At 45.9% G+C, this 14,519-nt stretch overlaps 1 protein-coding gene across 5 annotated transcripts; it reads right to left on the bottom strand.

Annotated features, from left to right (window-relative positions):
• Nucleotides 1-24: 24 nt before the first annotated feature.
• RUSF1 (RUS family member 1) lies at nt 25-13,474 on the bottom strand. 5 transcript variants are annotated; one of them, XM_080977701.1, is made up of 15 exons: nt 13,247-13,363; nt 12,061-12,229; nt 11,051-11,128; nt 10,633-10,747; nt 10,003-10,048; nt 9,416-9,448; nt 8,676-8,781; nt 5,524-5,625; nt 5,334-5,404; nt 4,966-5,150; nt 4,500-4,557; nt 3,081-3,151; nt 1,805-1,963; nt 885-962; nt 25-328 (listed from the first exon to the last, which is right to left on the bottom strand). In XM_080977701.1, the coding sequence occupies exons 2-15, from the start codon at nt 12,208-12,210 to the stop codon at nt 234-236; spliced, it is 1,347 nt and encodes a 448-aa protein (XP_080833827.1). In that variant the 5' UTR covers nt 12,211-12,229; nt 13,247-13,363; the 3' UTR covers nt 25-233. The 5 variants fall into 5 exon arrangements, with proteins under 5 accessions (XP_080833827.1, XP_080833828.1, XP_080833829.1 ...); XM_080977702.1 differs by lacking the exon at nt 13,247-13,363 and adding an exon at nt 13,073-13,239; XM_080977703.1 differs by lacking the exon at nt 12,061-12,229 and having other exon boundaries at nt 4,966-5,093; nt 13,247-13,474.
• Nucleotides 13,475-14,519: the final 1,045 nt, after the last annotated feature.

Genomic DNA, 14,519 nt, shown 5'->3' with positions numbered 1-14,519 from the left:
GAAGAATCACTTTTAAACTTCATGTTAATAAAAAAAAGGTTTATTTTTGTGTTTCCCTCTCACCCTCAACAAATCAGGGAGGGAGCAGGTACCCTGCGCTCCCCTCCATTTTGGCATTAAAAACTCTGACAACCCCACGTGAGGCAGAGGCAGCACCTCTGGCATCACTGTGGCAACTGAGAGCCACTCTTTCCAAGGCTTTAGCAAGTCGTTATGTTAAACGTCTCCTGGAGTTAAAGGGTTTTCTTTTCAGGGATGGTCCAATCCATGCGCCACTCATCAGGGCCCAGAAGGTTCCGGTCTGTTACCCATCCTGCTGCTGTCAATCCTTGGAAGAGACGGGTGGGTCCAAAGTGAAAGGAAGGGAGTCTTGTTTAGCTATAGCTATACATTCAATTAATTCTCAACCTACACTTTCCTGCTCTCCCTCTCTGATACAGGACAATGCAGCAGAGTGAAATATAAGCAGGACTGAATGGTTTTTCGGGGGGGGGGGGTGAGGATTCTTGCAAGCAGAAACAGCATGAGAAATCATAAAAACTTCTGCAGTCTTTTTAAAGGAAAGCAAGTTTCCACTCCTTTGGATTAAGTCGAAAATCTGTGATGGGCAAAGCCTGATAAAAGTTCTGAGAGGATCTGAGCAGGGGTTCTAACAGGGGTGATTCCCTTTCCCCAGATCTAATTAATATACTAGTATACTAATCTTATTATTATGTACATCTAAACAAGCAGCTAGATGCAAGTCTATTAAATTTTCATAACTTACCTAATTTTCATAACTTACACAGGTCATGGAAATGTAGCTTTGCTCGGTGCTGCATTCAGAATATTTATTTTTTGTTTTCTAAGTAAAGGTCAGCATCTATATCACGACCCCACTGTACCTGCCAGGAATTTGGGAAATATTTTGTCCAACAGCTGATGTGTTTCAGAAGTTGCAGTGCTGTCCTTATTCTCAGGTTCTGAATGATCCAAAAAAGAAAAAAAAGAAGGAAATCAGAGCATCCGTCCTGGGCAGAGCTACACCAAGAAAAGAGCACAGCATATTAAAATGGGTACGTTGTTCGCACTTGAGCTCTAAGTATACAGTGGGCTATAAACGCAAATAAAATAAACTATCAAGGAGCAGCCCAATAGGAAGGGGGAAATCTCTCTCTAAAAAAAAAACACACGACGGAAAATAAGGACGGAAGCAGCTGTCTTTATGCTGCCTGGCAACCCAGCGTCATCCATTTTGACAGGCGGTACAATGTCAGAGAGAAAGATCACCTTCCCAACCCTTTAAGTCATATCCTTTAAGCCTCGGGTGGACAGCTGTTTTAATTTTGTTTTATTAATACTTTTCTATCTCCGCCCCCCCTTCTTCCAAGAAACATGTGGTCGTGTACGAGGTTCTCCTCCTCCTCAGTTTATCCTCATCTACAACCCTCTGAGTGAAGAACTGACCCAAAGTAGCCCTGTCAGCTTCCTTGTGGAGTGTGGACTTGAACCCTGCTCCCCCAGGTCCAGCACTCTAACCACTACACTACACCACCACGTACCCCTCTGCCTGATTTCAGACAGTCCTCAACCTGATTTCATGCAGGTGGCCCAAAGGGCAGAAATGGGGGAGGGGGGGAGGAAGTGGGCCGTGGAAAAAGAGACACAAGAAGGATGTCCCGCCCACTTTTAGCTCTGGGCCCACCTGCCACTCTCCACAGGAGCGGAGGGTAAGATTCTTCACCCGTCTTATAAGTGGAGATGCCAGAAATTGAAGGGGAAAGCTGTACTTGCTCCCCACTCCCCTTCCCTCCTGGTTCATCACCTTCACGAAGCCTACGCTGCAGATTCAGGAGAGACTCTTCCTCCAAGGCAGACGTTGTCCCGTCTTGGTACAGCAGGACTTCCAGGAGGAAGGCGTGAGTGCAGGCTTTAATTACATCCACGCTTCCTGCCAGTCGGTGTAGGAGAATGGAGACAGTCCCTGGGGATAGAGGGAGAGAGGTGGGGCAAGGTCATCGTCATCGTTTTATTTGTATGCCACCTTTCCATAGTTTAAACCAGTGCTTTTTTCAGGGGGGGGAGGCGCAGGGGTACACATGCCCCTAAACATTTTGTGAATCTTTGTACTTTTGTCCATTTACTGTATTTATTTTTCCTTATTTGAACTATCAAATGGTGGTTTTCTTGAGTCAAAATGAGAGTACCCCTAAACGTTTTTTTAGGGGGGAAAACACTGGTTAAAACTGTGCTCAAGGTGGCTTCCAACGTGACGAGATTTACACCATTGCAAACCTAACCAAAGTAATAAACAATAAATAAAACACATTAAAAAGTACACAACCAAATTGAAACAATTTCAACATAAATAATAAGATCTGAAAATAAAGATGCAGAAATCAATACCATTAACTAACACAAAAAAAGAACAACAACCCCAACTTAAACAATACCACAGCCTAGGAGTGTGTTCAGCAGTTTTTGTAGCTGGAGTCAGTCCTGTAAGGCCTGTAAGGCAGGCAGCAGGTTTTCCAGGACTCACAGCCAAGATGGTGCTCAGTATCTCACATGCTGAAACACCTTTCTACTAGGACCCCAAATCTGCCGCCAGAGGTTGCATCCAGACCAACCTTTACTCTGGCAGAGAGTGAAGCCATCAACTGGGATTGGGAATTCAGGACCAGTTTAAAAAACAGGTAACTTTAGTTCATGGTCCAAACTTCGCTGCCCCTTGAAATATCCATCTCTATTGTTATTGCTTCTGCTACTCCAGTTTACACCCCACCTTTCCACATTAATATATGCTCTGCGGCAGACTGTAATCAAAATACAACAATCTAGTAATTGGGGGGGGATACAAAATAAAAAATGTGATGCAAAAAGGATATATGTATGAAATTAAAAAACAACAACCCAAACTCATTTGCAACCTCTCTCTTTCTCATGCCACATTGCTAGGAAACTTCACACATGCCTCAGGCTGCAATCCTAACCCCATTTACTTGGGAGTAAGCCCCACTGAATTCAACAGAGTAGACAAGATTAGTATTGCGCTCTTAATAGCCAGACACTTCATATATGCAACTTTCTCACCGACCCACCTGCTGCTCGGTTGAAGAAGATTAAGTGATTTGTGGCATTCCCTTCAAGGGCTTTCTGGAAATCTGCAACTCTGGTTGGAGTTGGAAGAGAAATTCATGAATGCCAAAAAGTGATGTAGGTGTACCATGGCCAGGATGGGAAATTCAATCTGAAAGACAAACCTCTGGGACTCCTCTGCACCCAGGAAGAATAAGTTTAGGCCCTGGGACCAAAGGCTGCATCTAGAAGCCTGCCTTTCATTAGAATAAATGTATGGGGGTTTTTGTACTTTTGAAATACATTACTTTTAAAATTCCTATAGACACCTTTTCCAGGTTATATTTACACACTGTCACTTGGCAACAATGCGGAAGTGATCGCCCCCCACCCTCTGGCATGCCTTCCCGTCAAGAAATTTGTGACACTTTCAAAAGCCCGCTTATCCAAGCCTGTCCTGGACTCTTACATGTTTAATTCTCTGTTCTGTACACTGCTCAGTTTTATTCATGATATGCACCGTATTTTTCGTCCCATAGGACGCTCCGTCCCATAGGATGCACCTAGTTTTTTTGGGGGGAAATAAAGGAAAAAATGTTTTCCTTAATTTCCCCCCCAAAACCAGGTCGGGGAACAGCGGGATGGCGGCTCTGTGCCTACCCGCTGTCCCCCGAGCTTGTGGGGCTGGCCGACGTCTGCCCAGTGCGCGGGGCGCTCTGCTTCAGGGCGCCCGCGCGCCGGACAGCAGGCTGCTATCCGCAGCGTGGGGAGCCCTGCGGGAACTCCTGCAGGGCTCCCCACGCTGCGGATGTCTGCCCGGTGAGAGGGGCGCTCTGCTTCAGGGCGCCCCGCGCGTCCAGCTGCTATCCGCAGCCTAGGGAGCCCTGCGGGAACTCCCGCGGGCTCCCCAGGCTTGCTGATAGCTTCCTGAAGCCTGGAGAGTGAGAGGGGTCGGTGCGCACCGACCCCTCTCCCTCTCCAAGCTTCAGGGAAAGCCTGTATTCGCCCCATAGGACACACACAGATTTCCCCTTCATTTTTGGAGGGGAAAAAGTGTGTCCTATAGGGTGAAAAATACGGTACGTCTTTTGTTTTTAAACCAGTTTTCTAGGAAATCTTATTCGATTGTTATTGCTATTGCTTTCATCATTTTTAGAATCATAGAATCATAGAATCATAGAGTTGGAAGAGACCACAAGGGCCATCGAGTCCAACCCCCTGCCAAGCAGGAAACACCATCAGAGCACTCCTGACATATGGTTGTCAAGCCTCTGCTTAAAGACCTCCAAAGAAGGAGACTCTACCACACCACATGTCATGCACTTGGACATTTTTAGTTATAGTAAGTGCGTTGAAAACTTCACGAAGAAACGGCAAGCTTAGGAACAAATTATCTTCCAGAGAATGGAGGGTTAAAGGGGCACCAGATAGTTCTTACTCACCTGGAGGCCACAGTGTGGAGTGGTGTCCCAAGGTTCATCCTGAGCTCCTGCTGAAACCCTAGGTATGGGGGGTGAAAAACCTCTGGGTTTTTAAGGATGCAATTCTGAGGGCCTTTTGCTGAAGTCCCACCATGTTGGCGAAACCAAGGTAGGTCACCACTGTGACAGACACGCTGGCCAAACCTTCCCTAACCTTATACCCTTCAGATGTTTTAGACTATGGCTCTTATCTACAACTGGAGATGTCACTGAGGAGAGCTGAGCGAGCCATACAGAGAGACCTGGAGGGCTGCATTTGGTTCCCCATCTCTGACCTGGGGCATAATGTGACTGTCAGATTTATGATCTCCCTCTCCCACCAAAGGATGGGGTGGGGGAGAAGAAGAGGAGACGGATGGCATGAGCATGGCCAAAGCTCTCAGGCGGCACCACTCCTCCTTCCCCCTACACACAAGCCCTTTGTTACCTGGCACCAGAGGCTCCTGAGGGTTGGCGAGAGCAGGTCCCAGCACTTTACCCTGCTGCAAAAAATGCCGCAAGACCAGGCGGAGCCGGGCACGGTTGAGGGTCTCCATGCAGACGGATCGTACCGCCCTATAATTGGCGTAGAGATGCAAGGCAGTGAAGAGGCCGTAGAGAGAATAAGTGAGGCTGAAGGGAAAGGAAGCCGACAAATCAGAGAAAAGACTCACCTAAGAAAGGACTTTCTTCTGTCCCTCAGTGGCCCCTGCCAAACACTTCCATTCCTTCTATCCTTGTAAAACCTGACTCTTCCACAGCCCACCTCCCTACCTACCATGCAGAGAGAGAGAGAGGCAGCATCCTTCCACTCACCGGAGATTGTCTGCTACAAGAGGAATGAGGAGAAGACTGAAGAAGAGGCCAGCCAGGTTCACCAGGGTCTCCTGGGTATGCGAGAGAGGACGTCACCAGAAGGCAAATGGTAGGCCTCAGGCCTTGCACAGCCCTAACAAGAGTTGGCCAACGCATGCCTCATTCCATCCACACCCCCTAGCACTCTCACCTGGCTTCCATCTTTGGCCGAAACATCGGCCATGTTGTCTCGCCGGGCCTGGTGCATGGTGAGGGCTGCCCGAGTGGCCCCTCCAGCAACTCCCACAATGCACTGGAGCAGAGAGAAAAATGGAGATGGAAGGAGAACACAAAGCTTTGTGGGTCACACACAGACACAACTACACACTCCTCCAAACAAACAACAGAACACGACACCATGACCTCCTCAGTCAGTCTCAGTCTCAGTCAGTTTTATTGCACATAGCCAAAGGCTGCCGCAATGTACACAGAATTATTTGACAATTAAAAGAAAATATACTGAATTGATAAAAAAGACTTAAAACATTTATATTATTAAACATTACGTACTCTAAACAGAGCTATAAAAGTACCCCAATGTACAAATAAAAACATTAAACAATAAAATTCATAAGCTAAAATCATCACATGGTCACTAATGTTAAAAGCAAAATTAATACAGTGTGCAATTTATACTCAGAGTTTGGTGACAAAGATAGAGCATAGCCTGAGGTAGATAGATAGGATCAAATAAATTCATCTCCTTTACAGTTAATGGCTACCTTGGCTATATAATTTGCTCTAATTTTCCTAGCAGCAGTTGCAAAAAGTGCTACACGCCAGGTCACATACTTATCTGTGTCTGCGAGGAGATATAAAATCATGTCAAAGGGGTTCTGGCCAGGGGACCCTGTCATTATAGGTACTAAAAATCTTTTTCTTGCATCATTATATAAAGGACAGTGCAAGATATAATGCATAAGGTCCTCTACTTCAGAACATCCCCTAATACAGACACGTTCGTTTTTTGGTATGCCTCTGTGTCTCCCATCTCTATAAGCAGAGCTTATTGTATTTAGTCATAGCTCTGTAAAAGCTTTTCGAAGTTGTGCAAAGGTCAATTCATTAAAATAAGATATGTGTTCATTGGCCTCTCTAAGTTTAAAATACAATGGGGCGCATGTAGATGTGCACATAGAGTTTAGATCGTTTTTAGTTGCCACTGCCCTTATAGTTCGTTTAAAGATATTTTTCTGGGAATATAAGGGAAGTTCTTTAATCTCAGTCACTGAGAGGTCATATTTGCCCATCAGTTGGGCAGCATGATGTACCCAGTTTTTAAGGGGTAATCCATTCGAAAGCTCAATCAGGCATTTTTTTGGTAGCCTAGTGTTGTCCATCTGTTGAACTCTAAACCACTAACAGAGAATTCTCTTATCTATTTGGTTCTCTATGCTCAACATGCGAGTTTCCAACCTGACCATGGCAGATTGCACGTCTTTGGGTAAACCTAAAAGAACTCTTAAAAAATAATTCTGTGGGGGTTCCAAACCCGAGACCTTTGAGGTACCCCAAACCTCTGCACCATATAAAATCTGGGCCATTGTTTTTGCTTTATACACAGATAGAGCTGGGTTGACCTAATTTCCACCTTTATAGGCAGCGAATTTCAGAATAGCTTTTGCTGATTTAAAGGCTTGCAATTTAATATTGGATAGCTGTGTATTCCAAGATGCCGTTTCTGAGTAAATCAATCCCAGGTATTTAAACGTATTTACTTGGTTTATGATGTGTTCATCCAGGTGCCAAACATGCTTTTTAGAACGCTTCCCAAATACAATGACCTGCGTCTTATCATAGTTTATAGATAAAGCATTCCTCGTGCAATATGAACTTAATTTTGCAAGCAGCCGTCTCAGGCCCACCTGGGTTCTAGATACAAGTACTAGGTCATCAGCATACATTAAAACTGAGAGTTTTTTGGTCGAGAATTGTGACAGGGGCAAACTGTAGGCCCTCCAGTTCTTTAACCATGTCATTAATATAAAAATTGAACAGGAAAGGTGCCAAAATGCATCCCTGTTTGACTCCAGTAATGGTCTTAATTCTAGTGGTGAGATGGCCAGCCAGATCCACCTTTACTTGTATTGATGTGTCAGTATATAATGTTTTGATGAGAAATAATAGACGGAGGTCTATATTTGTCTTTTCCAATTTTTGCCACAATGCATGTCTTGGGACCGTATCAAAAGCTGACTTTAGATCGATAAAAGCAACATATAATTTTTGCTTCAAATTATGGATGTATTTACATAGCAGAAAGTTCATCACAAAGCACTGGTCCAATGTGGATTTCTCTCTTTGGAAACCTGCCTGGACTTCAGATATCACCTTATTTGTATCTGCCCATTCTTCTAGTCTCCCAAGAAGGAGCCTGGCATATAGTTTGGAGGCTACATCTAACAAACTAATGGGTCTATAATTGGCAGGGTTTTTCTTATCACCCTTTTTATATATTGGGGCAATTATACTCAACTTCCACCCTTCAGGTATGCGACCTGAGCTGTTAATGTATGAAAACAATTTTGCAAAAATGGGAGACCAGAAATCAGGTCTTATCTTATAGATCTCCATTGGGATCATGTTTTCTCCTGGAGCTTTATTAGCTAGTTGGCTTGCGATTAGCCTCTTAATCTGATTGGGCGTGACGTCTGGCCATTCTGGCAGTTCTGATAACTGAGTGTAGTAAACTTGTGGGGGTGGGTCAGGACACGGGCCATATATTCCTGTAAAATATGTCACCCAATCCTTTCCTTGGACAGATGCTTCTAACGAGTAGCCCAGCCCATTTGTGCCTTGGGACCTCCTCAGCCCCCCGGGGTATCCACAACCCATCAGTAAAATTAGGATGAAAACAGACACCAAGCTTTGTCCCAATACTGGCTCACAGAAGCCTTAGGCCACATTTGCACCATACATTTAAAGCACTATGATACCAGGTTTAACTGTGGCTTCCCCCAAAGAATTCTGGGAGCTGTAGCTTGTTAAGGGTGTGGAGAATTCTTAAAAGACCCCTGATTTTCCTCCCAGAGTAAAATTCCCAGGGTGGTTTAACAGCCAATCCCCAGTGAACTCTGGGAATTGTAGTTCTGTGAGGGTAAACTACAGGTCCCAGAATTCTTTGGAGGAAGCCACAATTGTTTAAAGTGGCACCATAGTCCTTTTAACATATTGTGTGAACGTGACCTTACAATAAATGTCTCACCCTGTTATACCCACCAAGTTCCACTCCAGTTTCACATCTCAATTATCCCAGCATCTCACCAAGCCAACTCCCATCCCTCCTCATTTATTTATTTTTACCTTGAAGAAGCCACTGAGGCACACAATGAGAGTGAAGCATGCTGGGAATGCTGGGGCCAGGATCTCCATTAAGATGGCCATGTCATTCAGGACATCAGCAAAGAGCCTAAGAGGTGTGGTTTTTTGGGGGGGTATTAAATGTCAATCAAAGAGAAAACACTGACCCATCAAGTGTCTGTCTAAGCACAACACCCACAAGAAGGCAATTAACGACAACCTGGAATCTAAATATCCATACAATACAAACTTAAATAATGTGGGACTGGTGTTATAAAATCATTTTATATCACAAGTATAAACAATTACAAACAAACTCAGTAAAATAAACCCAAACACATTTTGCCTTTATTGTATTCCCCAGTAGTCAATAATATTCATACATATGTACACACAGAGAGAGGGGGGCATATATTTCAAAGTATTTCAAACGCCATCAAACGCCACCAAAGTTGGAGCGATCAGTGAAATTAATAAGTAAACGCACACCAAATAAGGCTACTACTGGTCTTGTTTCTTATTATACTACGGACGGCGACATATGTGTGCCTGTAAACCAAAACTAGCACTCAAGCAAAGCCATAAACTGTCCTTCCAACTGGAGCATATGTCTAAATGTGTCCTAGCTAATGAACCAACAGAAAGTACAATTGGTGATAAAGTACTGGATTTGTACCCAATTTTAGACATGCAGCTAGAGAGGAGGACACCTATGAAGTTGGGGTCAAAACACCCCTCTTTACCTCCATTGCTTCGCATCGCAGTCCAGTTTGCTCCTGGAAGATAAAAAGGAAATGGGATAATGTGGGAAAGGAGGAGGACAGGGCCCCACAGAGATCAAACTCAGAAAACAGCTGGTGGTCAGAATGTCAGATTAGGACTGGGCAGAAGACCAAGGTTCAGACCTCCACTCAGCCACGAAGGCCCCCCCTTGCAGCCTAGCCTACCTCATAAGATTGTTGTAGGGATAACATTGGGGCAGGGGGTGTAAAATCATGAGTGCCACCTTGAAGGAAAGGTGGGATAGCAATGGCTTCTAGCCATGATGGTTCTGTTCCATCTCCGCTGCCAGTGGCAGCATGTCTCTGTGTTCATGGGGGGTAGAAAATCTCAAGTGGGGAAAACCCTTTGTTGCCCTCAGGTCCTCCTTCTGGGCTCCCCATAGGCATCTGGTTGGCCACTGCATGAACAGGGGGTGGGACTAGATGGGGCTTTGGCCTGATCCAGCAATGCACAGGAATAAATAAAACATGAACAGTCCCGCGCTAGCACATTTCCTCCCCGCCACCCCCCACTAGCACCAACAACACAGGGCGGAAGCAGGACTCACCCCTTACTCCAGGCAAAGAGAATTCGGCCCAGCATCCCAGTCCCATCTGAAGAAGAAGGGATAGAGAGCACACATCAGTGGTTGCCACAAAGGGGCAACTGGTCCACATGAGACTGGAGGTTACAGGAAGCTGGCTTGCAACACAGTTTGAATCTGCAAGTTACAAGAGCTTCTTTTTGGAGTGGGGTAGAGACTATATTGCTGGCCAGATGAGGAATGAACTGGAAAAGGGAGAACAGTGTTGAGGGGGGTCACCTTAACCTGAGTGGTTCTGGGTTCAAATCAAGATGAACAGAGTTGGGGAAAGGCTCTGAGGGAGCAGTTTTACATGGCACATTCTCCCTCCCCCCCCCCCCCCCCGCTTGCCGAAACTTAGGCCACATTCAGCCATGGGCTCTATTGCATTAGTTGTACTGTTTATACTGTTAGCCCTTCTGTTTCTGATGTTCCTAAATGTTGTGGGGCAGTAAAGAGGGTTTGATTTTGTGGGCACCAGTAAATTAAGTGTTGTTTAAACGCTTACTGAGCATTTATTTAAAATTCCAAGCAAGCACCTCGAGCTACTTTTAACTGTGGGAAAGGATCAGAAGAGGAAAAGTCACAGAGGATTAACCGAAGGGCAAGTCCCACCTTTCAGGATCCAGGTGACGGTGGCAGCCGTGACGGTTGAAGCCTCATCCCCGACTCCCACCCCTTTCAGCACAGCCTGGGTGGCCAGAGTCCCCGTGATGCTACTGGCAAAGGCCTGGGTTGGGGCAGGGAAAAGAGAGGGGGGCAGTTAGGTCAGAACAGAGGAGGATTTTTGCCCCACTTAACCACCAGTTTGAGACCTTCCCTTGGGCCTTCGATATCCTATCCTGCCTCAAACCACAGTTTCATCCAAGCCAAAATACTTCCTTTAAAAAATACCCTCCACAGAACTGATGCCCTCACTTTTTCCAGCCTCTGATAATGAAGAGGGCGAGCAGGATGTTGGAAACCAATCACCCCACTGAAAAACAAACCACCCCCACCCCTGCCCCACCAGGATGGAGAATAGAGCCTTCACCTGCACCGTGTCCCAAATCTGGTAGGCCAGGTAGTCTGAACTCACACTTTCAGGATAACCCTGGGGAAGGAAGACCAACTGCAGGAAAGAGAATAGAGGTTGTTGTCATTGTTTTTAAATTCACGACCACTGAGACACATCCCTTTTGACTGTTGGAGTACTTCGGACTTGTTGCCACATGTTTCCCCTCTCATCCCCATCCCAAGAGAAAAGGGTGGCTGTAGGCTCAGCAGCCCCTCTTCGATTTTTTTAAGAGCATTGTTTTTGCGTGCCAGAGATACGTTGCCTTTTATGCCCATCCTTAAGGCCACACAATATGTTTCAAGCGGTATGATACCCCTTTAACTGTCATGGCTTCCCCCAAGAATCCTATCCTGGGAACTGTAGTTTATTAGTGGTGCTGAGAGCTGCTACAAGACCCCATTCCCCTCCCAGAGCTACAATAACCAGAGTTCGCTGGGAAGACGGTTTGCATGCTGAGCATTTTGAAAACATCTTTTAAGAGTCAGGGATGCTTTTCCTCTTCACCCTCCTTCCTGCCAAGACACAACCTGGCATAATACGCAGCACTCGCTCCCACTGACAGATAACACATCACCCCCAAATTCTGTCCTACATCTGTTCCCAACCAATTTCCCTTCTTCAGAAACACAAATCATGCAGCGTCCATGATGCATCTGGTATCACTTATCCCTTTCTGCTCCCACACCTGAGACACACACACACACACACACACCAAGGCATCCTTCATCCCATCACTCCAGTATCTTCTTCCTAAACCACTATCACCAAACAGTCCTTCCATCCACTCTGCTAAATCTGTACTGCAAAAACACAAAGGGACAATGGACGTTTGTGTGTGTGTGTGTCCATATACAAACACACACTCTCTCTCTGTCATACACACACACACACAGAGAGAGAGAGAGAGAGAAATTTAATAAATAATTCGCATATACAACATTCAGGAGCCTTTTGGAAACACAAACCAACAGAAGCTGTTTTCTCACCATGAAGATCTCCCGCAGTGAACGGAATCCTTGATTTTGAGGTCCGTCCGGAATGCAGTCTAGCCTCCCATCAGGCAAGGCCCGGTAGTGCTGAGCACTGCGAGAGCCATAACTTTCCATACAAAGCGGCTGAACCCCCAAATTAGTCATATCTCAAGCAGCTCCTCAGCTGTTAAGGACACACAGTATTATTAATCAACTGTTAACTTTGCATTTGAGAAACAGAATATGTGAATAGGAATGCATAGGTTAGGACATGAGAACCTCAGGTCCAAGGACTAGATGTGGCCCTCTAAGCCTTTCTACCTGGCCCTTGGGATTCTCCTCGGGGCAGCCATGCCTTCTCCTGACTGAGATGTGTCCTTAAACTCTGATAAGGGCTCCCCCTGCACTGTACATTTAAAGTAGTAGCATACCACGTTAAACAGTCATGGCTTTCCCAAAGGAATCCTAGTAACTGTAGTTTGCTAAGCATCCTGAAAGTAGTTAGGAGACCCCTTTTCCCCTCACAGAGTTGCAATTCCCAGAAATTCCTGGAAATTCCCAGTATTCTCATTTGGCCTCTGCTTAAAACATTTTCGTTTAGGCAAGCCTACCAGACAACATGTAGACATTGATGTGCTCTAATCTTTTACTGCTGATTTTAATTATATTATAAATGCTACAGTTATTTGCTTTATCACTGGCCTTATTGATAATGTTAATATTTCTTGTAAACTGCTTAAAGGTCGTATCAGAATCAAGCGGCATATAAATTTTGCTAAATAAAACAAGTAAATTACACTGCTTGCACAAAGTGCTCAAGACAGCTTGCCACTTTACTGACACAACTGATCTATCCCAAAAGCCCCAGCTAAGTCGTTTTCAGATGCTGGCTGCTTTAAAAACAAAACAAAAACCTTCCACATTTAAAGGCGTGTGAATCCTAGAACATTATAAGCAGAGGGAATCCCCAAGTATTCAGCACAGGCAAACCAACCCCCTTTTGCACCTAGCTCCTGGGCATACATACAGATATTATCACTTAAGCTCTAAGAATGTACGGGGGGCGCATCCGGAAACCAGCTTTTCCCAGCAGTGATTGTTGACTGGCAGCTCTCACAGAAGCGCGCACGCCAATGCCTGCTGGCTCCCGGATCTCTCTCCGGGGCTTGGCATGGCACCGCCACCCCGAGCCCAGCCTAACCTTTGCAAGCCGCCGTCCAGGCGCCACCCGCTCAGCGCCCAGATCTATTCCGCCAAGTGGCAGGTCTCGGTTGCTCCAATCTGGGGAGGTTAGGGCTGCGGAGGATGCCGGGGGATATTTGCAAGGGACTATGGGGGCTGTAGTTTTGGGTGGCATTGAGCGCCTCTTCCTCTCCTTAACCTGTGTCCTCCTTCGTTATTAAGATACATGACAATATTTGCTTCTTAGGGAAGAAAAAGAAAATCCGGAGGGGTGGCTATATTAATCTGTTGCACCAGCAACAGCGGCGCAGTATCTTGCAGGTTGTGGAAACTCTTTTAACGAATGTCTTACGGCGTGGGATTTTGTGGGCTAGGCTTACGATGCCAGCTGGCAAATTATATAGATTAAAAGTTATATCGTAATTAAAGCGCTCGGTAGCACAAGACTACTGTTAAATAAATAATAAAAGCCCTTGGGGGGTGTTATGTACTGAGTTGAATAGGATCCAAACTGTAGCAGTCTGATTGGTCCTAGAACAATAGGATCCAAAAGGCAGCAGTCTGATTGGTCCTAGAACAATGCAGCAGTATGATTGGTTGGCAGGAACCACCCAATCCTGCTCCAGATAGAAGTGAATCCACAACCTGATTGGCTTACAGTAGAATTCCAGAATTAGCCAATCATGTGCAGCCCATTGTGTAAATAATGTATATAAAGCAGATACTGTGAGGGGACATTATTCATTCCTCCTCACCACTATGAGCTGAATAAAGAGCATGAAATCACTTTGCGACTCTGAGTATATTTCACTGGCGACGAAGGTGGGATCCCGCTGAGCTGACTGCCACACACAGCACCGCAGCACCGCCAACTGCCGCACCGCTGCCTCGCACCGTGTATCCAGGCTTCAGCTCCGGGGCACAAGGAACTCAGAATGGCAGCCAACAGCAGCTTCTCGCCATTCAACCCAGCATCTGGAGACTGGGAAGCGTACGCCTCCCGTTTCACCTTCCTCCTAGAAGCCAAAGGGGTCACCGACGAAGAAGACGCCAAGAAGAGGGCGATATTCTTCAGCGTCTGCGGAGAGGAGACGTTTGAAATCGCCCGGGCTCTCCTTGCGCCTGAAGACGTCGCTACTGTTCCATACAAAACAATAATGGAACAGCTGAAGGGGCACTTTTCGCCGCAGCCCTCAGTGGTGGCTCGTCGTAATGCCTTCTACGCAAAGCGGCAAGCCCCTGGGGAAACCATAACTGGGTTTGTGACCTCTCTCCGCCAAGCCGCCCGGTTC

This window comes from Podarcis pityusensis, assembly GCF_964106645.2.
Source record: "Podarcis pityusensis genome assembly, chromosome: 13".
Lineage (NCBI taxonomy): Eukaryota > Metazoa > Chordata > Lepidosauria > Squamata > Lacertidae > Podarcis > Podarcis pityusensis.
This window is presented reverse-complemented; position numbering and strand designations above follow the sequence as displayed.

Excerpts from the sequence above, each read along its gene's own strand:
- RUSF1 (XM_080977700.1), bottom strand. The coding sequence starts at position 13,402 with ATGCCACCCAAAACTACAGCCCCCATAGTCCCTTGCAAATATCCCCCG. Across the intron at positions 10,748-11,050 it reads AGATTTGGGACACGGTGCAG|GCCTTTGCCAGTAGCATCAC; the intron begins GTGAAGGCTCTA and ends GCCCCAACCCAG. Across the intron at positions 10,049-10,632 it reads CGTCACCTGGATCCTGAAAG|ATGGGACTGGGATGCTGGGC; the intron begins GTGGGACTTGCC and ends CTTCTTCTTCAG.